Here is a 26155-nt window from a genome sequence, read left to right on the forward strand (position 1 = left end):
GACAATAGTCCAAAGGATGGTGATGTTCGAGCTGTATTGTGGAAGGTATCAGAAGCCTGACTATAGTAATCTTTGGGGCATCTAAGTTCTATCTAGAGCTAGGAAGACTCTTAGTCATCTTGATCACCTGCTGCTGAATATAATGCACAGAATACTTTCAAAATCACACTGCGCTTTAGGGACAGCCACTAGAACCACAGACTTGATCATTGTTATTCAGCAAGTTCATGAAGTTAAGCGACTAAAATTTGTGGCATTTATTGATGACCGAAAGCTTCTCATATGTCAGTCAAATTTGAGAGATTTTTGAAGAAATTAGGTTGTTTGGAAAAGCTCATGTCAATCCTGAAACAACTCCATGATAAGTTGCAAGGCAGAGTGCGTATTGATGGTGTTCTGCCTGAACTAGTCCTTATCTCGAATAATGTGAAGCTGTTTTATTCACCCTTTTTTATGTGGTTATGCTGGATGGTGCAATGAGAGAACTTCAGATAGAAATTGGTATACAAAGCTGCACAATTGGGAAATGTTTGTTATATCAAGACTGCGAGCTTTGATTTAAAAACTCCCAAATTATGCAAGAACTGTTACATGCTGGCGACTGCCAATATGATGCATTATAAAGAGGGCCTTCAACTGATGATGGATAGACTCACAGCTTCCTGGTAGATCTAGGCTTATGGCTTCCCAGGACCTGGCTGTATGTTTGACCATCGTTCAGTATTTGGAAAACTGAATTGATGCAGTCAAAGAGTTCACTGATCTTGGAAGTATACTAAATGACTATGCAAGCATTGATAAAAGCAGTTTCAAGTATTCCATTCCATTATTCTTTGTATGTCTAGGACTGCTGCTCATCTCTGATTTCTTTAGCAAATAAAGCAGATATTGAGGCCTTCCCAAAAGAATATTTAAAAATATATTCTTGCCAGAACATAACAGCCATTTGATAGCCTTGGTGAGAAAAACAATTGTGTAATAAAATAGAAATTTATGCATTTTTTAAAACTAGATTTACTACAAATATTTGCATCTAATACTGCTAAATCACAGAAAATGTGAAAAAGCCAGAAAACAACAAGCTCTAGCAACGATGACCCAGATTTTATGGTCAGTGGCAAAAAATAGCACTTGCCGCTGCACTCAAAGAAAGCTGCCTGCAAAGATCTGATGATCTCTGTGGCATGGATTTCATTTTTCCTGACATCAATTTGATTCTGGCACCCAGTATAGGGGATCTCCAACATCCAGCAATAGCAATGTCATCAAACAGGCTGAGTAACCAATCACATTGAAGAGGTCTCGGATGGCAAACCAGGAAATAAAATGTACTGATTATCCTTCACTTTTAATCATTTTACATAGAGCAAAAATAAAGAATAGAACATTGACATAGGATTAAGATGGAACCTGAAATATAAAGAAACATTTAAAAAAATTATAAACCTATGGAATTTTTTTAATAAAGAGATTAACATTTTAAAAAATAATTTTTTCAGGGCCAGAGAGGTTGTTCAGTAAATATGATTTATTATGCTGCTTAAAAAACCCAATTGCATCTCATTGAACAGGGGGTAACTTTTTCATTGGCTTTTGTAGTGAAGTTAGAGCTTAAAAAATAATGGAAGGTCATGCAAGTTCAAATGATTTCTAAAGATTTCCATCTGCAGGACTTCAGCAGTGCACTCTGTGGAGGAGCAGGAAATCACTGACGGAAACTTCTGGATTTCTGCATTTAACCACGAATGTGCAGTCGCCAGAAGTCACTGTCAGTTTCACAATTGTAATGACTGTTTCACTGTCATTGACTCGTATTTTGGGCTTGTAATGTGTTGCGTATACGCCACTTAATAAGATTTACTACCTGTGCGCTTTTGAATTGAGCAGACTTGTTTTGTGGTGACACAGTCCAATAATTTGATAAACAAATGGATAATCTTCTCCTGCCCAAGAGTGATTTTTTTTTAAACATACATGGTTCTAGCCATTCCCATAAGCAGTCTGAGTGTCTTACATTTAGGCAAATGATCATGTTGCCAAATAATGGTAATAATGACATTGGGGGGTGCAACAATAAGAATCCCCTGAGATCTTGAGTAACATTTGCATGTGCTTTTGTGCATCTCTCCAGCCTTTCCGAAAGTAGACTTAAATATTCAGTGAGACAAAGCCAAATATGAATCATTAATCTGATTTAATCATTAAAGTTCCAAAATGTAAACCAACACCTTCCAGTCTTTTTTTAAATCTGACTGCCTGTGTGCATCTTTTCCCCTTTATTGCTCTGTTACCAGCTAGAAATGGGACTGTGATGCTGACTTACTCTCTGGTCACTGATTTACCAGTAGGCCTGCCAATAAAACCAGTTTTTCACACCTCTTGGTGTGTGGCTTGAAAGAGAACATTTCCTACTATTCTCAAAAGTGAATGTGAGCTAATGGGCTTGGGAGGGAATTATTGACTCTCCTTGTAGAAATTTGTAGCTGACTGTGGGCATTCAGGAACAACTTCTGTCTTTATCCATTGTCCATACTAATTGGGAGACAGTGCCATAGTGGTAATGCAGAGGCCCAAGCCTCTGGGGACATGGACTCAAATCCCACCACGGCAGCTGGTGGAATTTGAATTCAATTAATAAATCTGCAGTATAAAGCTAGTCTCAGTTATGGTGATGATGAAGCTATCATCAATTGTTGTAAAAACCCATCTGGCTCATTAGTGTCCTTTAGAGAAGGAAATCTGGCATTTTTACCTGGCCTACATGTGACTCCCGGACCCACATCAGTGTGCCCTCTGAAATGGACTCACAAGCCATTCAGTTCAAGGGCAATTAGAGATAGGCAACAACTGCTGGTCTTGTCAGCAAAGCCCACATCCCAAGAAAGAATAATGAAAAAAAAACACATGGGCACTCACACACCACTCTTCCAGCCAAAGTTGCTGGGAGTGAATAGAAGTGGAAATGGAAACATTATATAATTTGAGCTCCATCAAATGAGCATTGAGATCAGTTATAGCACCTGTACCATCATCTTGGCTGAGATTGAATCACAGGGACAGATCTGCAACTTTCATGTTCTACGTGGCTCAGCTAGTTACTGTATTGCTGAGCTGAATTTTATTAAGTTTGTTTTTCAGTTTTGATCAGTAGACTTAACATTCTATGTTATTTGAATCTTTACAGCTTGTTCTATTCCTACTAGAGTTTTTTTGACTCTGCCAGACTAATCAAATTTTTGTTTATTTTGATTGTATTGGGTTCTAGAAAATAACTTTTTATTATACATTTCGAGTCCATATGACTCTTTTCAGAGCCATACAAACTCGAAAGGTTAACTTGTTTCTCTCTCCACAAATGCTGTCAGACCTGCTGACCTCCGGCATTTTCTGTTTTTATTTCAGATTTCCAGCATCCGCAGTATTTTGCTTTTATTTTATTATAACCTTTTATTAGCTGTTTTAAATGACTACATTCAAGAATATAGTTTAGTATGTTAAATAGGAAAATAATTTATTAATGCCATTTATGAATGGTTTTCTTTTATCTTTTGCATGCTCTGATTTTAAAAATAGTTGTCTTCCAGTCACTTTGTAGATCATGTGATTCTCCTTCAGTCCCAAATCAATGGCTCAATCAGTTAAATTCCACGTGCTTACAGCATTGGCAGCTTGTTTAGCGTTTCTGAATCAGCCTCATTTATTCAGACCCAAAATAACCTCTTACAAACTTCATGGTAAATGCAGATTAAAAAAAGAACAACAGGGCTATCTCATTTAGGATGAAGTTATTGCATTGATTTATTCTTTCAGTACAGTAGTACGATTTTTTTATTGGGCATTCATTCCGATCAGTGTCCTCCTTAAGAGCCACTCTTACAAATGTTCTATTGTGTAGCACATTGAGGAGGGGTGGGGGGGGGCAAGCCGACATGCAAAATTAGCTGCTGACTTCAGCTGAGATGCTTTGGGAAATGTTTAGTGGCCATGAGTGTTTGATTAAGGTGATGTTAAGTGAATGAATTCTGTAGTAAGTATGTATTTGAGTGTGGGAAATGTGTTTTTACAATGCTCCCTGTATTTTACATGATATTACAGTAATGCTCTCAACTGACCACACCTAAATTCTGAGGCTACATTCCCATCTTCTCTCGCAGATGGAAGGATGTCGTTCAGACTAAATCCCAAATTAGTTTCTCTAATGTTGCTATTTTTTAAACTGGATACATTGCTTCTGTCAACTTTTGATCTTCTGTATGGTGCCTATGCAATCATAATCCTTAGAGTCTTGCTTAATGAGCTTCTGCAGCAAAATGCATGATTGCAATATGTCAAAGGTTTAGATTTTAATGAAGCGTATAAGTGACTTCCTCTCATCAGACATTGGATTAGTTTAGTTAATGTAGTAAGAAATTTCTATTTATGTGCATGTGATTGCCAGTGTAATTTCATTAATTTTGATAATTTGTGCCATGACAGATTCCCAAAAGCTAAATGCATGTTTAAAAAATACCCTACAAAGTACAACGGCAGTACTCACACAGTACATGCAAGAAAAAATACTAAACATTTTGCATGCTGATACCATAGGAGCAGGAGTAGGACCTTTTAGTCCCTCGAGCTTGTTCTGCCATTCAATGAGATTGTGGTTGATTCTGCAATCTCCATATACCTGACCTTGCTCCATATCTCTTAGTATATTTTAGTTAACACAAATCTATCAATCTTAGATTTAAAATGAATAATTGTTCTAGCATTAACTTGAGTTTGCAGAAGAGTTCCAAACTGCTACAATCCTTTGCAAGTAGAAGTGCTTCTTAATTTCACACTTGCAAGGTCTGGCTCTAATTTTTAGACTATGACCCTAGTTCTAGATTTTCTGATCAGTGGAAATAGTTTCTCTTTTTGCCTTATCTGTTCCCCTTAATCTCTTGAAAACCCTGATAAGTCAACACTCAGCCATCCAAATTCCGTGGAATACAACTCTAGTTTGTATAATCTCACCTCATAATTTATCCTTGGTGTCCAGGTATCATTCTAGTAAATCTAAGCTGCACTCCCTTCAAGCAATATATGTTTCCTATGGTGAGGTGCTCAGAACTGCTCACAATACTTCAAATGTTGTCTAATCAGTGCTTTGAATAACCAAAGCATGACTTCTACTCCCTTGTATTCTAGTCCTCTAGATAAAAGGCCCGCATTCCATTAGCCTTTTTGATTATTTTCTGTACCTGTTCGTGACGGTTTAATGATCTCTATACCAAGACTCCCAAGTCCCTTTGGACCTCCAGTGTTTCTCGCTTCTTGCCCTTTAGAAAGTATCCCATTGTATCCTTTTTTTAAGTCCAAAGTGATTGACCTCACACTTCTTTACATTGAAATCCATTTGCCATAGTTTTACCGATTCACTTACTCTATCAATATCTCTCTCTAATTTTATGCTTCCATCTGCAATGCTTACATTGCCTATATTTGTGTTACCAGTAAATTTGGATATGTGGCTTTCTATTTCATTATCTAAGTAGTTAATAAATATGCTGAATAGCTGAGGCCCCTGTAACGATCCTTGTAGGACACTACATCTTGCCAAATAAAGTTTATCCCTACTCTCCGCCTCCTGTCACTTGGCCAATTTTCTGACCAGTCAATAATTTGCCTTCAATTTCATGAGCTTCAACTTTAGCTAATAGTCCCTCTTATGAGGGATTTCATCATGTGCTTTGGACTTGCCATTCATAAACTTTCATAAACTGCAGTGCAGACATGCAACCTGCTGTGCCACATCTTAATGTAGATGATTTATATTATTTATATCTACTTTTTAGATTATTGTAAGTTCTTTTTATTTTTATACACACTATCTTGCACTAAGCACTAAAATACTAAAAATTTTAAATACTGCCTCAAGCTTATACCAACCACTGCAGGTATTTTAGGCAAAAAGCAGCACCTCTTTCTCCCTCTGCACTGAATTCCCAATCTCACCTAATTGCCAACTTTTACACGTTGTTTATGATTCAAACTGTTTTATGAACACTTTGTATGTCAACAGATATCAAAGTCTTAGACAATCGTCATGTATGAATGCATTTAAAACTGAGATCCAAAGTCCTAGGTCAGAAGTGAATTATAGTGTTACGATAGTTTGTTTCATAAATGTAACATACCAGCATTGGATTCCACACTTCCCAGATGCTGAATCCTGGAAGTCTTCATTTATCATCAGTTATATCTGTCCTGGTTTCTCAGCTTTCCAGGCATGTAATCAAAGTGAAACATGCTAATACACTGAGAGGAAACTGTGACCGAGAGATCTGCATCTCAAGATGAGCATGAGCATTTATATTTTGAGCGTAGGCAAATAAACTGGGAATAAAATTTGCATTTGAATTGAATATTGCAAATATTTCAACTTTCTTTCCACTTTTTAGTCATAATGGAAGCTGTGCAAAAATGGAAGGCAGATAAAGAGGCCAGACTTGAGAGTGGAGGTGACAAAGAGGAGGAGGAAGAAGAAGTAAACATTTATGCAGTGAAGGATGATGAGGTAAATGCTGTCTCAGAAATTTTAATCAAACTAGTAATTGTCTATTTTTGGGACAATTTCTGTCGCAGGGTAAAAGTGAAGAAACAGTGCCTTAGTTATAATGTTGCTCTTTCATCACTCTTGTTTCTCCTGTACACAGATATACAGTTTTCCAAATTTAAAATAATTTACCTAAATCACAGCAGGTGTTAACACCTGGCTAAAACAGTTGTAAATCCTTGAAAGAATAGGTGCTTACTGCAATGTAATTACAATTTGTTTGTTTTTATAACCAAACCTCACATTGTCAAAATCAGGAAGGTAAAAATTCAAAGGAAAATTTCAGGATTTCTAATGAATGTAACATAAGAAACAGGAGCACCAGTTGGCCATACAATCCCACAAGCCTGTTCTGCCATGTAATAAGATCATGGCTGATCTTTTACCTTAACCCCACTTTTCCAGTACAGCTACAACACTGGCATCTACATGACAATGTGGAAAATTGCCACAGTATATCCCCTCCACATAAACGAGGGCAAGTCCAATCTGGCCAATTCTTGCTCCATCAGCCTCTTTCGATCATCAGTAAAGTGATCGGAGGTGTCATTAACAAAGCTATCAAGTTGCACCTAGACAGCTATAACCTGCTCACTGTTGCTCATTTTGGGTTCCGCCAGGGCAACTCGACTCCTGATCTCATTACACCCTTGGTCCAAACATGGACAAAGGGCCGAATTCCATAGGTGAGATTGACTGACCTTCAAATCAAGGCAGTATTTGACTGAGTGTGGTTTCCGTGAAGCCTAGCAAAATTGAAGTCAATGAGGGGAAGCTCTCAACTGGTTGGAGTCATACCGAGCACCAAGGAAAATGGTTGTGGTTGTTGGACGCCAGTCATCTCAGTCCCAGATCATTACTGAATGAGTTCCTCAGTGTAGCGTCCTAGGCCCAACCATCTTCAGCTCCATCATGAGGTCAGAAGTGGGGATGTTTGCTGATGATTGCATAATGTCCAGTACCATTTATGACTCTTCAGAAACTAAAGCAGTCCGTGTCCATATGCAGCAAGACACGTACAACATTCAGGCTTAGGCTGGTAAGTTACATTCGCAGCACAAGTGCCAGGCAGTGGCTGTCTCCAACATGAGAGAATCTAACCATCTCCTCTTGACATTCAGTGGTATTAACATCACTGAATCCTTCACTATCAAAATCCTGGGATTACCAGCTATATAAATACTTGGGCTACAAGAGCAGGTCAGAGGCTAGGAATTCTGAGGCAAGTAACTCACCTCCTGACTCACCAAAGCCTGTCCACCATCTACAAGGAGTCTGATGGAATACTCTCCACTTACCTGGTTGAGTGCGGCTCCAACAATACTCAAGAAGCTCGACACCATCCAGAACAAAGCAACCTGCTTGATTGGCAACCCATCCACCAATCTAAACATTCACAGCCTCCACCACTGACGCATAGTGGCAGCAGTGCATACTACATAGAAGAGCACTGCGGAAAGGCTCCTTCAACAACATCTTCCAAACCCCAACCTCTTCTACTTAAAAGGACATGGGAAGCAGATGCCTGGGAACATCACCTGCAAGTTCCCCTCCAAACCACACACCATCTTGACTTGGAACTATATCACTATTCCTTCATCCTCACTGGGTCAAAATCCTGGAACTCCCTTCCTAACAGCACTGTGGGTGAACCTACAACACATGGACTCTAGCAGTTCAAGAAGGTGGCTCACCACCGCATTCTCAAGGCCAATTAAGGATGGGTAACAAATGCTGGCCTTGCCAGTGATGACCACATCCAAAAAAAATTTTTTTTAAAAACCTTTCTGCCCTATTCCCATATCCCTTAATTCTCAGGTTCCATAAATCTATTGATCTCGGTCTTGAATGTACTCATTAACTGAGCATCTTCAACCCTCTTGGTTAGGGAATTCCAAAGACCCACAAATGCTCTGAGTGAAGACATTTCTCCTCATCTCAATCTTAAATGGTCTACTCATCCTTAGACTTATGAACTCCTAGTTCTAGACTTTGCAGCCTGGGATAACAGGCTCTCAGCATCTACCCAGTCAAGCCCTTTAAGAATTTTATACATTTCAATGAAATCACCTCTCATTCTTCTAAACTCCAGAGAATATAGGCCCATTCTACTCAATGAGCCTGTACACCAGTTAACATTTTTGGGCAAAGTACATCCCCCGACATTTTAAAATTCATTTCTCAAGTTACAAACTATAGAAATGTTTTCTATATTATGTATGGATTTTGACCTGTAAGATATGATTATGCATATATTGTTTTGATTTATGTATTATTGATAAAATATATATTACTTTCATTTTTACTATTTGCGCTTATTGCTTATTTTGGATTTCCAGAGAACTGGGCATACAAAAGTGTAAGACATATGAACATATGAACAAGGAGCAGGAGTAGGCCATTCAGCCCCTTGAGCCTGCTCCACCATTTAATAAGATCGTGGTTGATCTGATAGTAACCTGAAATCTGCATCCCATCTACCACCGATAACCTATCACAAACATGCTTACCAAGAACCTATCCACCTCTACCTTAAAAATATTCAAGGACTCTGCTTCCACCACCTTTTCAGGAATAGAGTTCCAAAGACACTCAACCTTCTGAGTGAAAACATTTCTCCTCATCTATCTTAAATGGGTGACCCCTTATTTTTAAACAGTGACCCCTAGCTCTAGATTCTCCCACAAGCGGAAACATTCTCTCCACATCCACCGTGTCAAGGCCCCTCAGGATCTTATGTTTCAATCAAGTTGCCTCTTACTCTTCTAAACTCCAGCGGACACAAGCCTAGTCTGTCCAACCTTTCCTCATAAGACAACCCACCCATTCCAGGTATTATTCTGGTAAACCTTCTCTGAATTGCTTCAAAAGCGTTTACATCCTTCCTTAAATAAGGTGACCAGTGCTGTACATGGTACTCCAAATGTGGTCTCACCAATGCCCTGTGCAACTGAAGCATAGTCTCCCTACTTTTATATTCAATTCCCCTCACAATAAATGATAACATTCTATTAGCTTTCCTAATTACTTGCTGTATTTGCATATTAGCCTTTTGTGATTCATGCATTAGAACACCCAGATCCCCCTACACCTCAGAGCTCTGCAATCTCTCACCATTTAGATAATATGCTTCTCTTTTATTCTTCCTGCCAAAATGGACAATTTCACATTTTCCCACATTAAACTCCATCTGCCAGATCTTGCCCACTCACTGAACCTATCTATATATGTTGGTAGCCTCCCTATGTCTTCTTCGCAACTTTCTTTCCTTACCTATCTTTGTGTCATCAGCAAATCTGGCAACCATCCCTTCAATCTGTTCATCCAAGTCATTTATATAAATTGTAAACAGTTGAGGTCCCAGCACTGATCCCTGTGGCAGACCACTCATTACATCTTGCCAACCTGAAATAACCCATTTATGCCTACTCTCTGCTTCCTGTTAGTCAGCCGATCTACTATCCGTGCCAATATGTTCCCTCCTATACCATGAGCTTTTATTTTCCGCAATAACCTTTGATGTGGCACTTTATCAGATGCCTTACGGAAATGTAAGTACAGTACATCCACTGGTTCCCCTTTATCCACAGCACATGTTACTTCCTCAAGAACTCCAATAAGTTGATTAAACATGATTTCCCTTTCACAAAACCATGTTGACACTGCCTGATGACCTTGAGCTTATCCAAGTGCCCTGTTATAACTTCTTTAATAACAGCTTCTAACATTTTCCCTATGACAGATGTTAAGCTAACTGGCCTGTAGTTTCCCGCTTTCTGTCTCCCTCCCTTTTTGAATAATGGAGTTGCATTTGCCAGCTTCCAATCTAATGGGACCTTCTCTGAATCTAAGCAGTTTTGGAAAATTAAAACCAATGCATCAACTATCTCACTAGACACTTCTTTTAAGAAAGACCCTAGGATAAAGTCCATCAGGACCAGGGCTCTTGCAGCCCACAGCTCCAACAATTTATTCAGCACCTCTTCTCTGGTGACTGTAATTTTCCTGACTTCCTTCCCCACTTCCATTATCTGGTTTATAGTTGCTTCTGGGATTTTACTTTTATCCTCTATAGTGAAAACTGATGCAACATACCTGTTTAATTCATCTGTCATCTCTTTGTTTTCCACTTATCAATTCTCCAGACTCGCTTCCTATAGGACCAACACTTACTTTGTTAACTCTTTTTTAAATATAAAAACTCTAATATCTATTTTTATATTTCTGGCTAGCTTTCTCCCATACTCATTTTTCTCTCCTTATTAATCTTTTAGTCATTCTTTGCTGTTCCTTATATTCTTTCCAATCATCTGGCCTTCCACCTATCTTTGCACAATTATATGCTTTTCCTTTAAGTTTGATACTATCTTTAACCTATCTAGTTTGAGATTGAGAGAGTGCAGAGAAGATTTACTAGGATGTTGCCAGGTCTTAAGGAGTTGAGTTACAGGGAAAGATTAAACAGGTTAGGACTTTATTCCTTGGAGCATAGAAGAATGAGGGGAGATTTGATAGAAGTTTACAAAATTATGAGGGGTATAGACAGAGTAAATGCGAGTAGGCTCTTTCCACTTAGCTTAGGAGAAATAAACATGAGAGGACATGGCTTTAGGGTGAAAGGGGAAAGGTTTAGGGGGAACACTAGGGGGAACTTCTTCACTCAGAGAGTGGTGAGAGTGTGGAACGAGCTACCATCTGACGTGGTAAATGCGGGCTCACTCTTAAGTTTTAAGAATAAATTAGATAGATACATGGATGGGAGAGGTTATGGAATAGGTGCAGATCAATGGGACTAGCGGAATAATATTTCGGCACAGACTAGAAGGGCCGAATGGCCTGTTTTCTGTGCTGTAGTGTTCTATGGTTCTAGTTAACCACGGATGATGATGTCCGTCCATTGGACTTTTTCGTACTCGTTGGAATGTATCTATTCTGTGCATTCTGAAATATCCCCTTAAATATTAGCCACTGCATCTCTACTGATCATGTTGTGGCGCTACCACTATGCTAAATGGGATAGATTTCGAACAGCTCTAGCAACGCAAGACTGGGCATCCTTGAGGCGCTTTGGGCCATCAGCAGCAGCAGAATTATACTTGAACACAATCTGTAACCTCATGGCCCGGCAAATACCCCACTCTATCATTACCATCAAGCCAGGATATCAACCCTGGTTCAAAGAAGAGTGTAGGAGGGCATGCCAAGAGCAGCACCAGGCATACCTAAAAATGAGGTGTCAACCTGGTGAAGCTATAACACAGGATTACTTGCATGCCGAACAGCAAAAGCAGCAAGTGATAGACAGGGCTAAGTGATTCCACAACCAACAGGTCAGATCTAAGCTCTGCAGTCCTGCCATATCCAGTGGTGAACAATTAAACAACTCACTGAAGGAAGAGGCTCCACAAATATCCCCATCCTCAATGATGGAGGAGCCCAACACAGCAGTGCAAAAGATAAGGCTGAAGCATTTGCAACAATCTTCAACCAGAAGTGCTGAGTGGATGATCCATTTCGGCCTCCTCCGGAGGTCCCCGTCTTCAGATGCCAGTCTTCAGTCGATTCGATTCGCTCCACGTGATATCAAGAAACGGCTGAAGGCACTGGTTACTGCAAAGGTTATGGACCCTGACAATATTCCAGCAATAGGACTGAAGACTTGTGCTCCAGAACTTGCCACGCCTCTAGCCAAGCTGTTCCAGTACAGCTATAACACTGGCATCAACCGACCATGTGGAAAATTGCTCAGGTATGACCTGTACGCAAAACGCAGGACAAATCCAACATGGCCAATTACCGCCCCATGAGTCTACTCTCGATCATCAGTAAAGCAATGGAAGGGGCCATCAACAGTGCTATCAAGTGGCATTTGCTTAACAATAACCTGTTCACTGATGCCCAGTTTGGGTTCCACCAGGGCCACTCAGCTCCTGATCTCATTACAGCCTTGGTTCAAACATGGACAAAAGAGCTGAACTCCCAAGGTGAGGTGATTTTGACTGCCCTTGACATCAAGGCAGCATTTGACCAAATGTGCCATCAAGGAGCCCTAGCAAAACTGGAGTCAATGTGAATCAGGGGGAAAACTCTCTGCTGGTTGGAGTCATACCCAGCACAAAGGAAAATGACTGTGGTTGTTGGAGGTCAGTCATCTCAGCTGCAGGACATCACTGCAGGAGTTCCTCGGTAGTGTATTAGGCCCAACCATTTTCAGCTGCTTCATCAATGACCTTCCATCATAAGGTCAGAAATGGGGATGTTCACTGATGATTGCACAATGTTCAGTACCATTCACGACTCCTCAGCTACTGAAGCAGTCCATGTCCAAATGCAGCAAGACCTGAACAATATCCCAGCTTGGGCTCACAAGTGGCAAGTAACATTCACACCAAACAAGTGTCAGGCAATGACCATCTCCAACACAAGAGAATTCAACCATCGCCCCTTGATGTTCAATGGCATTACAATCATTGAATCCCCAACTATCAACATCCTAGTGGTTACCATTGACCAGAAACTGAACTGGACTAACCATATAAATACTGTGGCTACAAGAGCAGGTCAGAGGTTAGGAATAGTGCAACGAGTAACTCACCTCCTGACTCCCAATGCCTGTCCACCATCTACAAGGCACAAGTTAGGAATGTGATGGAATACTCCCCATTTGCCTGGATGAGTGCAGCTTCCACAACACTTGAAGCTTGACACCATCCAGGTCAAAACACCCTGCTTGATTGGCACCACATCCAAAAACGCACAGTAGCAGCAATGTGTACCATCTACAAGAGGCACTTAAGGAATTCACCAAGGCTCCTTAGACAGCACCTTCCAAACCCACAATCACTACTATCTCGAAGGACAAGGGCAGCACTTACATGGGAATACCATCACCTGGAAGTTCCCCTCCAAGCCATTCATCATCCTATCATCCTGACTTGGAAATATATCGCTGTTCCTTCACTGTCGCTGGGTGAAAATCCTGGAATTCCCTCCCTAACAACACTGTGGGTGTACCTACACCACGTGGACTGCACAGTTCAAGAAGGCAGTTCACCACCACCTCCTCATGGGCAATAAATGCTGACTCAGCCAGCAAAGCCCACATCCCATGAATGAATAAAAAAAACCTCTCCTTTAACCTAATTTAACCTAGAATATAAAAGCAGGGATGTGCTGCTGAGGCTTTATAAGGCTCTGGTCAGAGCACATTTAGAATATTGTGAGCAATTTTGGGCCCTGTATCTCAGGAAGGATGTGCTGGCCCTGGAGAGGGTTCAGAGGAGGTTCACGAGAATGATCCCAGGAATGAAAGGCTTAACATATGAGGAACGTTTGAGGACTCTGGGTCTATACTCGATGGAGTTTAGAAGGGTGAGGGGGGGATCTGATTGAAACTTACAGAATACTGAAAGGCCTGGATAGAGTGGACATAGGGAAGATGTTTCCATTAGTAGGAGAGACTAGGACCCGAGGGCACAGCCTCAGATTAAAGGGAAGACCTTTTAGAACAGAGATGAGGAGAAACTTCTTTAGCCAGAGAGTGGTGAATCTATGGAATTCATTGCCACAGAAGGCTGTGGAGGCCAGGTCATTGAGTGTATTTAAGACGGAGATAGATAGGTTCTTGATTGGTAAGGGGATCAAAGTTTACGGGGAGAAGGCGGGAGAATGGGGTTGAGAAACTTATCAGCCATGATTGAATGGCGGAGAGGACTCGATGGGCCGAATGGCCTAATTTCTGCTCCTATGTCTTATGGTCTTATAATTTGCCAATTCACTTTCACCAGCTCAGCTTTCATGCTCTCATAATTTTCCTTATTTAAATTTAAAAACTTAGTCTCAGACTAAGTCTCCACTTACTGATCGCGTACCTCTTACTGATCATGCGCTTAAAAAGTCCCTTTCTTATATAAATCTGAGCCTTTCTCGTCTAGCTTCCTGCTACGGTTATCAACACCTAGTTTAGGCCCTATTCAGTCTAAGGGCTTTCAGTTGATTGACAGTTAACTGCCACTAAGACAGTTGCCTGTTTAACTAGGCTACTTAACTTACTTAAAGGCTGTTAATTCTGGGTTGTCAGTTCTAGGTCAGAATCTGACTTTTATTCCAAAATTGAGCTTGAAAAAGATTTACCAGTTGAATTCCCACTTGAGAACCAAATTCCCAAAAACACTGACTCGGCCTCTGTCTCACTCAGGCCGAAGTCTCCACTCTCTGAGCGTGCGCCTCTGACAGTGATCACATGATTTCCATAAGGCAGAAGTTTTAGCAGAAAATGCACTTCAGGTGATAAACATTTTTAAGTTGTTAATCAGTAAGTTCACTTAAATTACAAATAAATAGGAAGATCAATTAAGTTGTCATTTAGCTTGTTTACATCTTTATTTCAGAATTGTGATTTCTAGTCTGTAGTGCAATAGTACAGTTAATGGATCAGAGTTTCACAATAAGATTTTTTTTTATCTAATCTGCAAACAGCATTTTGTATTTTCCTAAAATTTTATATTTTAGGAATTGATGAGGTGTAGAACCATTTGGTGGCCAGCTGTTTAAGCAGTGTGTGTTTGACTTCAATGTAAGTGAAATTTAAAACGCACTGGAGAGCTGTATCTAACCTCCCATATCCCTCCTAACCCCACCAGCTAAGTATTACCTCTACTTACCACTATAAACACAACAGGCTTGTATGAAACACCATGAAAAGTAAACTCTAGAAGTCTTAATCCACTGCTGGATATATGACAAGCTGGGACTTGTGCATTGCCCAAGTCTGAGGTCATTTGAATAATAATGGTGGATGGCTGTGCCATTATCCGTGTTTCTTGATTTCTCACCCCAGAGAGCTAGTGGGGTTTCAAAGCCATCCCATGCCGATCAGACAAATACTATAAGGTCATAATTTTGCATTCTCCTCGATCCCTTGTTGGTTTGCCACCTACCAAATAATAATTGATCTCTCCATTGTGGGGTCCATTTATAGGTCTTGGAAGGTATGCTCACCTGGGTCAAGCAGGCGAACTTGCTATTAGGCACCCAGCGAACAGAACTGCTGGAATCCTTAGGAAAGCTCAGCATCCCATCCATTGTGATGTTGCGACTGAGAAGTAGGACTAACAATGCAACCAAAAGGATGGAAACCCATGGGAATAGTTTTGGCTGTAAATCATTTTTCCAGTGGCATAGAAAGATGATCATTTGTGTGTTAAGGTGCACTGTTGCAAAAGATTATTCGAGCACTTCTTGTCGTGTGGTATTTTTATGCCTGCTAGACTTGAGCAATCTTGCAGCATAAAATTGTTGGTATCACCCATACACAATAATCTCCATGGATGCTGTTCTGTGTATTTGTTAAATATTAAATGCCATTTCTCCCGTTAATTTTTGCTCGTTATTATTTGAGCCTTTGTGCTGTCTATGCTGAAGAAAACAATGTTTAGCAGCAAGAGAAAAGAAACAAAATGTTAATGTTTCTTTCATCAGCTAAAATTTGTGTTACGTCATGAACGCAGAGCTTTTAGAATTTTGTTTTAAAAATTGCTTTCAAATAATTTTGTATACAGAATAAGGACAATGATTTTTTCCTAATTTATTACATTTATTTATGTTTCACATGGTTCAGTCTGACGACGAAGATGAGGAACCTATGGAAGGAGAGGAAAACGAGCAAAAATTTATAGCTCATGTTCCTGTACCATCTCAGAAAGAGGTAAGAGAACATTGAAGAAATTTGAAGTACAGTTACACTCTGTTTGAAGAAGTATAGATCGTGCAAAGTCTTTTATATTTTTTATTTTAAGTTGCTCTGTGTGAGTATAGATATGGGTTGCAGGAATGGTGCCCTAAAAATGAGCATCAGATGTTGCCCAAAGGCCATTCTTAAGAAAGTATGAATCACGAGTACTTCAAATGTGTCTTGTTTCAAGGTGGTCTTACAGTGGCGGATTGTTCTGCTTTACAGCATATAATTTTATTTAGTACTTAATTATCAATTTGGATTACTTTTTTAGATGAAACAATTTGATAATATTTTTAATTTCATCATTACAGATTGAGGAGGCTCTTGTACGACGGAAGAAAATGGAACTCTTACAAAAATATGCCAGTGAAACTTTAATGGCTCAAAGTGAAGATGCTAAAAGACTCCTGGGACTCTAACAGAAAAATATTTAATAACTCATTCACAAGGACTTATTTTATATAAAACTAATAATATAAATTTCATATAGATTGTCGACTTCTTATATGACTTCCAACCCTTGTTTTGATACACAATGTTTACACAGTGGCCAGAAATACCTGATTTTGACAGGTGATGTGGTGGTTCTGGTAGAGACCAGACAATGCTTTCTGTAAATAACAAACTTTTTTTACTTAATGTGAATTGAATAATTTGTCATTTCTAATTTTAATAAAATGACCTTTTATAGATAATCATGCATGCTCATGATTATGCATCTGGGCATTTTTTATATACTTAACACAATAGAAACTGTACAACTTGTATTTCAAAGTAAGTCATTGAACTGAATCATTTCTTAGAGGAGTGGCATGGCTTTAAGCTTTTATGTTTAAAACTTCAGACTCTAGATCTGGTAGGTTTGTGAGAAAATCATTTTTGAAACTCTTTGTAAGGGTGGAGGAATGAGTAGGGGGCAAAGGGAGAAGTTGAGCTTCCATTCACTTCCACTCCATACTTTTGAATTTATGCCCCGATCCTTGAACATCAAATTATTGATAATTGGATGACGAGGAATGGTGAGAAAATATGGCCAAATGTAAAATAGAAAACAGAAAGAAGGAATAGCCTAGCAATTGAAAAGATGTTTTAAAGTTTACTGTCAAGATTCAGAAAGACTGAATAAATAGTCATTTAATCTCTTCCTGCAGAAACTCACCAAGGCTCCTTAGGCAGCACTTTCCAAACCGCTACCATTTAGGACAAGGGCAGCAGATAGATAGAAACACCATCCAAGTCACTTGCTGACTTGGAAATATATCGCTGTTCCTTCACTGTCACTGGGTCAAAATCCTGGAACTCCCTCCCTAACAGCAGTGTGGGTTTACCTACATCACATGGACTGCAGCAGTTCAAGAAGGCAGCTCACTACCACCTTCTCAAGGGCAACTAGGGATGGGCAATAAATGCTGGCCCAGCCAGCGAAGCCTCATATCCTGTAAATGAATTTTTAAAAAATTCCTTATATTAAATGGTTATCTCTTTATACCAATTGAACTAAACATTTTAAATAAATGTGAAAGTAAAAGACTGTGATTTTAATGAGCTGGAAATGAGCTACTCCATGTCAAAGTGTGCTCTGATGATGAAGGGATATGAACGGATAGTCAACCGACCTACTGGAACAACTCCACAAGAGTTGTCTGTATTTAAACAAGATCTCCATATTTATGCCAGGAATGCAAACACTAATGTAGCTGCACCTCAACATTTTGTGTCAGACAAAAAGTTCTCACAAAATGTTGGTGGTAAGGTATTCCATGGTTCTGCTGCCTGCCGATTTCTCTTTGACGTAAAGCAATTGCTTGGAACTCTGTTCCTTGTATATAACATTTCGATGATTATGGTGACTTACTTCCCTCAGTCCTGCTGCTAACTGCTCAAACCCCAAATAAATGATGAAGAAAGGAATTCTTTTAAATTTCAAACTTTTTTTTGGATAAGTAAAACTCTATTTTGTTACTAATCAGATTGATTTGATAAATCTGTCAATCAAAAAATCTTATTAACATGTTCCTGCGAATGATTATTAATACCTGTTAATTGTATTATTACTAGATGTGGTCATCCCGAAAATCTTGGTGAATAACTGAGCCTATAAGAGCAGAAAGGACCCAAGTTTTGTACCTTCCCTGTGCTGAGTTAGTGGATGTCAGTGCTGGAAGCTTAGTTGGCCTGGGGTGTGGAAACCTGGGTCGGGTGCCATTCCTGAACATTGGCCCCAGCTGGAAGTGAGTGTGTGTGATTAAGCTGAGAAGATCAGGCTGTTTTATGTACCCTTTGGATCAAATAAGATATCAACACTCACTTCAAGGCTTATACATGAATAACTGATACTTGGGAAAACTACCAGTTGGTGACTTGGCACACTTGGACTGGTGCACCAGCAAGTAGTCATCACATTCATAGAAGGGAAGAAATTGGGCAAAAAAAGTGGACAATTTTATTTTTTTACTATTTTTATAAGATTTACTAAATGCTTTATGGCTTTGTTGCCTTTACTTAAATGAAATTGCACTTTTTCCCTAGTGTGTAGCGTGTGTCAAGAACTTGTTCTAACAATGGTTTCCTATTGTTGTTTTCAAATTAGTTTTAATACTGCTGTTATTTGTACAATTTCACCCTAATATGTACTTTTGCTCAGTGGGGATGTATTTTGCAACAGAATTGTAAAATAGTAGAAGAAAAACAGTTGATCCTCATAGAAACATGCTCTCTACTCTGTCAAATTCAGTGATCCCCCAGTACTAGATGAGTGCTTTCAAATCTAAAAAGATTTAGATGTATTAGGGGAGTGGGCCACACAATGATCAAAGGATATTTCATTTAGATAAATTAGTGTCATGCTTGTTGGCAGGGCCAACACAGAATACACATCATTTACAGGGAACCAGAACGAAATGTTGAGCGAGAAAAAGATCCTTTTATTGGAAACAAATCACTGAAGGTTCTTGACCGATTTAGAGAAACTGTAGCTAAGACTAGCAGGGTATTGGGTTGTATTAATAGAATCATTCGCTCAACACCATTTTGGCACTGTACAGCTTGCTGGTCAGAATGCATCTATCGTACTGTGTCCAGTTGTGGTCCCCTCTACATGGTGCACAGTATAGTAGCCTTGGACAGGTTCTGAAGGGAGCTACAAGAATGATTCCTAACTTAGCAAACCTCATATTCTGGTTCAAGGATCTTGGCCTGTTTAGTACAGACCAGATGGAGGTCTGTGGTGTGGCAGCCTTCTGTCTTGTTAGATGATGGTTTGTGCCGTGGTGGTCAACTCTGAGTTAAATGTCGCCTGTTGGGGCTCAGGAGCACGGTAATCTCTACTGTATTTGCACGATTCTCCGGCTTCTGTTTTTTCTGGGCCCTCGGCCAGCTGAACTTTTCCATTTTGCTCACTTCTTCCAGTGCCCTTCCAAACAGTTAGCCTCAAGAGGTCACAGCTGTCAGCAACTGTCTCGCAGTTGAGTGTCAATGTCTGCCATCTTTGTATCTTGCCTGTGCCAGAGGTATGGACATCCCAGGAGTTCATGAACCAGTGTTCAGTTCACTGTACAGAAGGTCCTTGGGTATACGGCTGTCATCCAGCCAATGAACATGGCTGAGCCAGCGTAGATGTCATTGGCTTAGCAATGAATGTATGCTGATGGAATTAGCATACTCCAGGTCTTCTGAATTGGTGATCTTGTCCTGCCAAGAAATGATGAGGATACATCTGAGACAGCAAAGGAAACTGTTCAGTGTTTTCTCCTGCCTAGCAATTGTTGCCCAGGTCTCTCTACTGTAGAAGAGTGCGCTGAGGACACAATATGATGTTCTCAGTCAGATTACTGTTGTTCCACACTCTCTTACTCAGCTTGGACATAACAGCTGCACTTTTCGTAATGTATGAGTTTTGATTTCAGCATCAAGTGATAGATGGCTGGTGATAGTGGAGTCTAGAAATGCGAAGCTATCAACAACCTCCAGTGTCACATTGTCAATGCTGATAGATGGCAGGATGGCAACATCCTGGACCATGCCATTTGTCTTCCTGATGCTGATGGTCAAACTAAGCTCTTTACAGGCATGAGAGAGACTGAAAAAGATGAAAAAAACAGAAAATGCTACAGGTCAGGCAGCATCTGTGGAGAGAAACAGAATGTCCCCGACCTGAAACATTAACTCTGTTTCTCTCCAAAGATGCTACCGGATCTGCTGAGTATTTCCAGCATTTTCTGTTTATATTAGGGCAAAATACCTAACTGGATAGATTAATGGAAGTTCACATGTAGACGAGTGTAAAATAAAGCACCTAGAAGAAAATGAGCATTACAGTACTCATTGAACGGTTGAAATAGCTTGGAATGAATTTGAAAGAGACACTTAATGCTCAATATGTCCAAACAATATGGAGCAGCAATTAACAAAGCCAATAGAGCATTAAACTATAGAGCCAAAACAAGTCAGAGGAATTCATGATCAAACTTTAGAGTATTTTGGTCAGATTACATCTTAACTATTGTTCCAGGCCTGTTCACCATGATTCAAAGAAGACAAGCATATTAGGCACAGTGTAGAGTAGAAATAGGAATATGGCAACATAGGACTTAGGAACAAGAGGCCCTTTGAGTCTGCTCCACCAATCAATGAGATCATGGCTGATTTGGTTGTGTTCTCAACTCCACGTTGCCATCTGCCTCCCCTTAACCCTTGATTCCCTTTTCTATCAAAAACCCCAACTCTGTCTTGAATATATTCTATGCACTGCTTTCTGGGGAAGAGAATTTCACATACCAATGACCCTCTGAGAGAAATAAATTATCTTCATTTCCAACTTAAACGGTAGACCTCTTATTCTTAAACTGTGTCCCCTAGTTCTAGTGTCTCCCAGTATCTACCCTCTCAAGTCCCCTCAGGATCTTACATGTTTCATGTTTTTAAACTCAATGGGTTTAGGTCCAACCTGTTCAACATCTCCATAAGATTAGCCCTTTATCCCAGGAATGAGTCGAGTGAACCTTCTCTGAACTGCTTCTAATGCAATTATATATATTTTTCAACTAAGGAGACCAAAGCTGCACATAGTATTCCAGATGTGGTCTCACCATGGCCCTGTACAGCTGCAATAAAACTTCCCTACATTTATTTATTTATTTTTATCCTTTCATGGAATATAGGCGTCACTGGCTAGGCCAGTATTTATTGCCAATCCCCAATTGTCTTTGAGAAGGTGGTGGTGAGCTGCATTCTTGAACTGTTGCATTCCCTTCCATTCAATTCCCTTTGCAATAAATGCCAACATTCCATTTGCCCTCCTAACCACTTGCTGTACCTGCACCCTAACTTTTTGTGATTAATGTTGTAAGGAACATACATTTTTATGTCTGTTGGACTGTTGCAAAGATTATATCTTTTATTTTCTGTTGGACTGTGGATTAAAATGACAATGGCTGCAGTTTGAAAGACATGTTCACTGGAACAGGATGAGAGATATATACAATGTTGCAGTCCTGGAACAAAGTGTGCCATGAAAGACAGGATAGTGCTGGAAAGGAGTTCTAGACCAAGGGAGCTGCCTGGTGACAACCTTTTAATTGGCTCCTGACCAAGTGACTAGGTTTTGTGTGAGGGCAGTACAGCAGAATAGCTCCTAACCTGAAAGGAACAAGACCTAAAACCTCTGTCTCTTGTGTGTGTAAGATTCCAGTAAGCCTACAATAATAGCTAGCTGGCTTTTTCTCCTCATATCTCTATAACATGCTCTCTCTCTCTGAAAACCCCTGCCAAGAGGCAAAGAGGAAAATCACTTGGAGACATTTAAAGGCAAGTGCTGATACAGTGAACTAAATACTGAAAGTGCTGGAAGACCACCTTGTGTCATCAACAAGAACTGAAAGGAATTTGGAAGACATCGATCAAAATCAACCCACTGAATCCTGTACTCTGGAATTGGTGCTATTGAACAATTTTATCCCACCCTTAAAATTCATGTTTTTTTGTGTGTCTTATGTTTCTTGTATGCGTTTATATAGGGATTTAAGAAGGGGTAGAGTTTAGGTTGTAGAGTTGGATCTTAGCAATTCATATTTCTTTCTTTTGCCAATGGTTAACGACAGTTTGTTCAATAAACAGTTATTTACTTATTAAGTTTACAAACCTGGTGCTCGTAATCTGTTAACCTAAATTATGTTATGTAGAATTGGGACAATCTGGTGGTTTGGTCAAATGTTTCACATTTGTCCCAGCTCGGGGAACAGTGGGGCTTGATATTACAGCGCACTATCCCCAGTGAGTCGTGACAATATACCAGGGCACACAGATTCCTCTGTACCATTGAGTTCTGCAATTTTTCTCCATTTAAATAGAATACTGCTTTTCTATTCTTCCTGCCAAAGTGGACAAGTTCACATTTTCCCACATTATACTCCATCTGCCAAATTTTGGTCCACTCACTTAACTAGTCTATATCCCTTTTCAGCCTCCTCTTGACAACTTATTTTCCTACCTATCTTGGTATCATCGGCAAATTTAGCTACCATACATTTGGTCCTTTCAACTAAATCATTGATGTAGTTTATAAAAAGTTGAGGCCTCAGCACTGATCCCTGTGGCACTCCACTTCTTACAGCTTGCCAACCTGAAAAAGACCCATTTATCCATACTCTCTTCCTGTTTGCAAACCAATCCTTTATCCATGGTAATATGTTACCCCCCTCCCCCCACACCATATAATCTTTATCTTGTGTAGTAACCTTTGATGTGGCACCTTATCAAATGCTGTAGTAATTATAGTTTTGATAAGCATAAGACTGTAGCTTTAAGAATAATCCTGTGTTGTAAGATCACACGATTTTTGTAAACCAATCAGTTTGTAGCACAGGGAATCTCTAGGAGGGAGTTCTTCTTTAGATATAGAGTTAAATGCCCCCATGTAGCTGCTGCTGCTGTCTTGTAAATAAAGCTCAACGTTTCCACCATTTCCGCCTGGAAATTCAACTCTATAACAAATGCCTTCTGGAAATCCAAGTAAACTACATCTACAGTATCCCCTTTATTCACTTTGCTGTTACTTCCTCAAAAACTCTAATACATTAGTTAAACATGATTTCCCTTTCATAAACCCATGTTGACTCTGCCTAATCAAATTCAGATTTTCTAAGGATCCTGCTATTACCTTCTTAATAATGGATTCTAGCAACTTCCCTTTGACAGATGTTAGGCTAACTGGCCTGTAGTTTCCTGCTTTCTGTTTCCCTCTTTTCTTGAATAAAGGTGTTACATTAGCTATTTTCCAACCCAGAGACCTTTCCAGAATCTAATGAATTTTGGAAGATTATAATCAATGCATCTTCCATCTCTGCAGCTACTTCTTGTATGACTTTAGGGTGCAGCCATTTGGTCCTGGGGACTTGTCAGTCTTTAGGTCTAATAGTTTTCCCAACACATTTTCCCTAGTGATGGTGATTGATTTAAGTTCCACCCTTCCATTCTCCTCTCGATTTTTGAGTACCTTTGGGAATTATTCCAAGTGTGAGGCTGTTCCTGATCTCTGATGAGTAGGCCAAGTTTAAACAATTGTTATGGCACAGCCAATGGTAAATGCTGAGCTGCTCAAATCCCAAAGGGAAACTTGAAACAACTGCCACAATTGTTTTGCAATTTGTATAAATCTCAAGATGTGTGCCTTGAATTCAGTAGTAATAAGACCACTGAGTCTTGTAGGTTTCTTACAAAACTAAATTAAACATTTATTAATTAATTAAAAAATGATTTTAAGCACATACATAGGCTTACAAATTACTACTATGATAACTCCTAGCTCCCCTAATTAATCTAACTCCCAGTTACACCTCCATTAAGGCAACAGTAAAACAACATAGATTTAAAAAGATCCAGGCAAAGTAACACGATACCCTGAACAGTTGAATTCAAAGTGAGTTTTTCTCCGCTTTGGTTGCTTGTAGGCAGCAGCTTGAGGCTTAGATGCTGGAGGCTTTTCACACTTGTTAGATCTTAGAATCCCTTCTTTCCTACACCCAACCTCATCTCCTTTATACAGATTTTGCCTTTGAATGCAAATTCCCATTGTTTCACTATGTCTTTGGACTTTACCTCTCTAATAATAAAATCTATTATAGTACCAATTTTACCAGTAATCTTTGGGAAAAATAAATGCACTGTTTCTTAACTTCACCCCCTCTTTTGAATTCAAGATAGTCTGCTTTATTTAAAAATGCAAATGTTCCCTTTACACCTCACATTCTAAAACTTCACCCATGTTTACCTACTTAACATTTCAAACCTAGCTTATCTTCTGATACATCAAAGCCTTCAGACCAGCTGCCTTTAATTCAATTAAGTCCCACACACACACACACGCACACACACACACGGACCCATAGACATAGACCCCACTATTACTCTACAATAAATTCCAATAACATTATGAAAATTATTATATCTTCCTGACACTAGTAAAAGGCAATGGTGGATTTATATCAGCAAGTTCTTAACAGAAATCGATTAATGCATGGACCAAATGGCTGCCTTTATCCATAATTTTATATAAATAAAAAATATGGCCCCTTTGCAGTCCAGTAATTAAATGCTCTGGTTTCTATCAAGACTGTAGGGTATCACTGAGGGTATTTCTGGAACTGTGTGTATCCCAGCAGAAGAAGATGCAAATATACATGAGTCTTCAAGGAAAATCTTGACCTAACATTATATCAGCGTGATTTGTAATTGATTAAAACTAATCTCATCATCAATCATATAAATTGGTCCATGTGACATAATTAGGAACGTGCTTTTAATTTAATAGACAAAGTATCGTCTGCTAGATTTCATTTGCTCTACTTTATATAATTATCAAAGTTAAGTGAACACGTTGTATCATTCAGTAAATGCCAAAAGTGTTTCCTTCAGCATTCAATATTTTTTATGGAGTAGTATAAAATAGCCTTAAAAAGATAACTTGGGTTATCAGGAAGGGCCGGATTTTGCCACGGGCTTTGGATCTGGATGTCAGAACCAACTGGGGGTCCAGAGCCTGCATTTGCCAGGAGTAAGACTGATGGAGCTATCTTCCCAGAGGAGGCGCCCTAATTGGCCATCTCTGCACTTGCCGTTGAATTAAGGACAGTGGGCGGGCTCTTGTCTCGAGACTGTCGATTCAATCAGAAGGCCGGCAATTCTGTAGCCTCGGCAGCCCTTTTGGGAGAGATATGTGCTGGGGAATGTTGGGGACCATGAAGGCATTTCACCATGGAGGCGCCCTTGCTGGCCTGCAAAGCAGAAATCAAATGAAAAGGATCCAGGCCTTTAGGACATGTGAACGGAGGGGAAACCCCTCCCCTGAGTTGGTTGCGGCCCAAATTGTGGCCTTTTATGCATGCAGCCCCTTCATTGGGGCATGGAGGCTCCAGCTCCAATGACAGCTGCCTGACAGTAATGGAGAATGCGTGTCATATGAACATACAAACATACAAATTAGGAGCTGGGGTAGGCCACCTTTTTTTTCCATTCATTCATGGGATGTGAGCTTTGTTGGCTGGGCCAGCATTTATTGTTCATCCCTAGTTGCCCTTGAGAAGGTGGTGGTGAGCTGCCTGCTTGAACCGCTGCAGTCCATGTGGTGTAGGTACACCCACAGTGCTGTTAGGGAAGGGGTTCCAGGATTTTGACAATGAAGGAACAGCAATATAGTTCCAAGTCAGGATGGTGAGTGACTTGGAGGGGAACTTCCAGGTGGTGGTGTTCACATCTATTTGCTGCCCTTGTCCTTCTAGATGGCAGTGGTAGTGGGTTTGGAAGGTGCTGTCAAAGGACCTTGGCGAATTCTTGCAGTGCGT

At 39.9% G+C, this 26155-nt stretch overlaps 1 protein-coding gene across 1 annotated transcript in view; it reads left to right on the top strand.

The window, feature by feature from the left end:
• isy1 (ISY1 spliceosome associated protein) overlaps positions 1 to 17014 on the top strand; it is a 30107-nt gene extending 13093 nt beyond the window's left edge. The window contains exons 9-11 of the mRNA XM_078543442.1: positions 6429 to 6544; positions 16203 to 16289; positions 16631 to 17014. Of these exons, the coding sequence (XP_078399568.1) occupies positions 6429 to 6544; positions 16203 to 16289; positions 16631 to 16738 (311 nt within the window). The 3' untranslated portion in view covers positions 16739 to 17014. The remainder of the gene's footprint in view (positions 1 to 6428; positions 6545 to 16202; positions 16290 to 16630) is intronic.
• Positions 17015 to 26155: the final 9141 nt, after the last annotated feature.

The sequence above is a fragment of the Cetorhinus maximus genome, chromosome 6, assembly GCF_964194155.1.
Source record: "Cetorhinus maximus chromosome 6, sCetMax3.hap1.1, whole genome shotgun sequence".
Classification (NCBI taxonomy): Eukaryota; Metazoa; Chordata; class Chondrichthyes; order Lamniformes; family Cetorhinidae; genus Cetorhinus; species Cetorhinus maximus.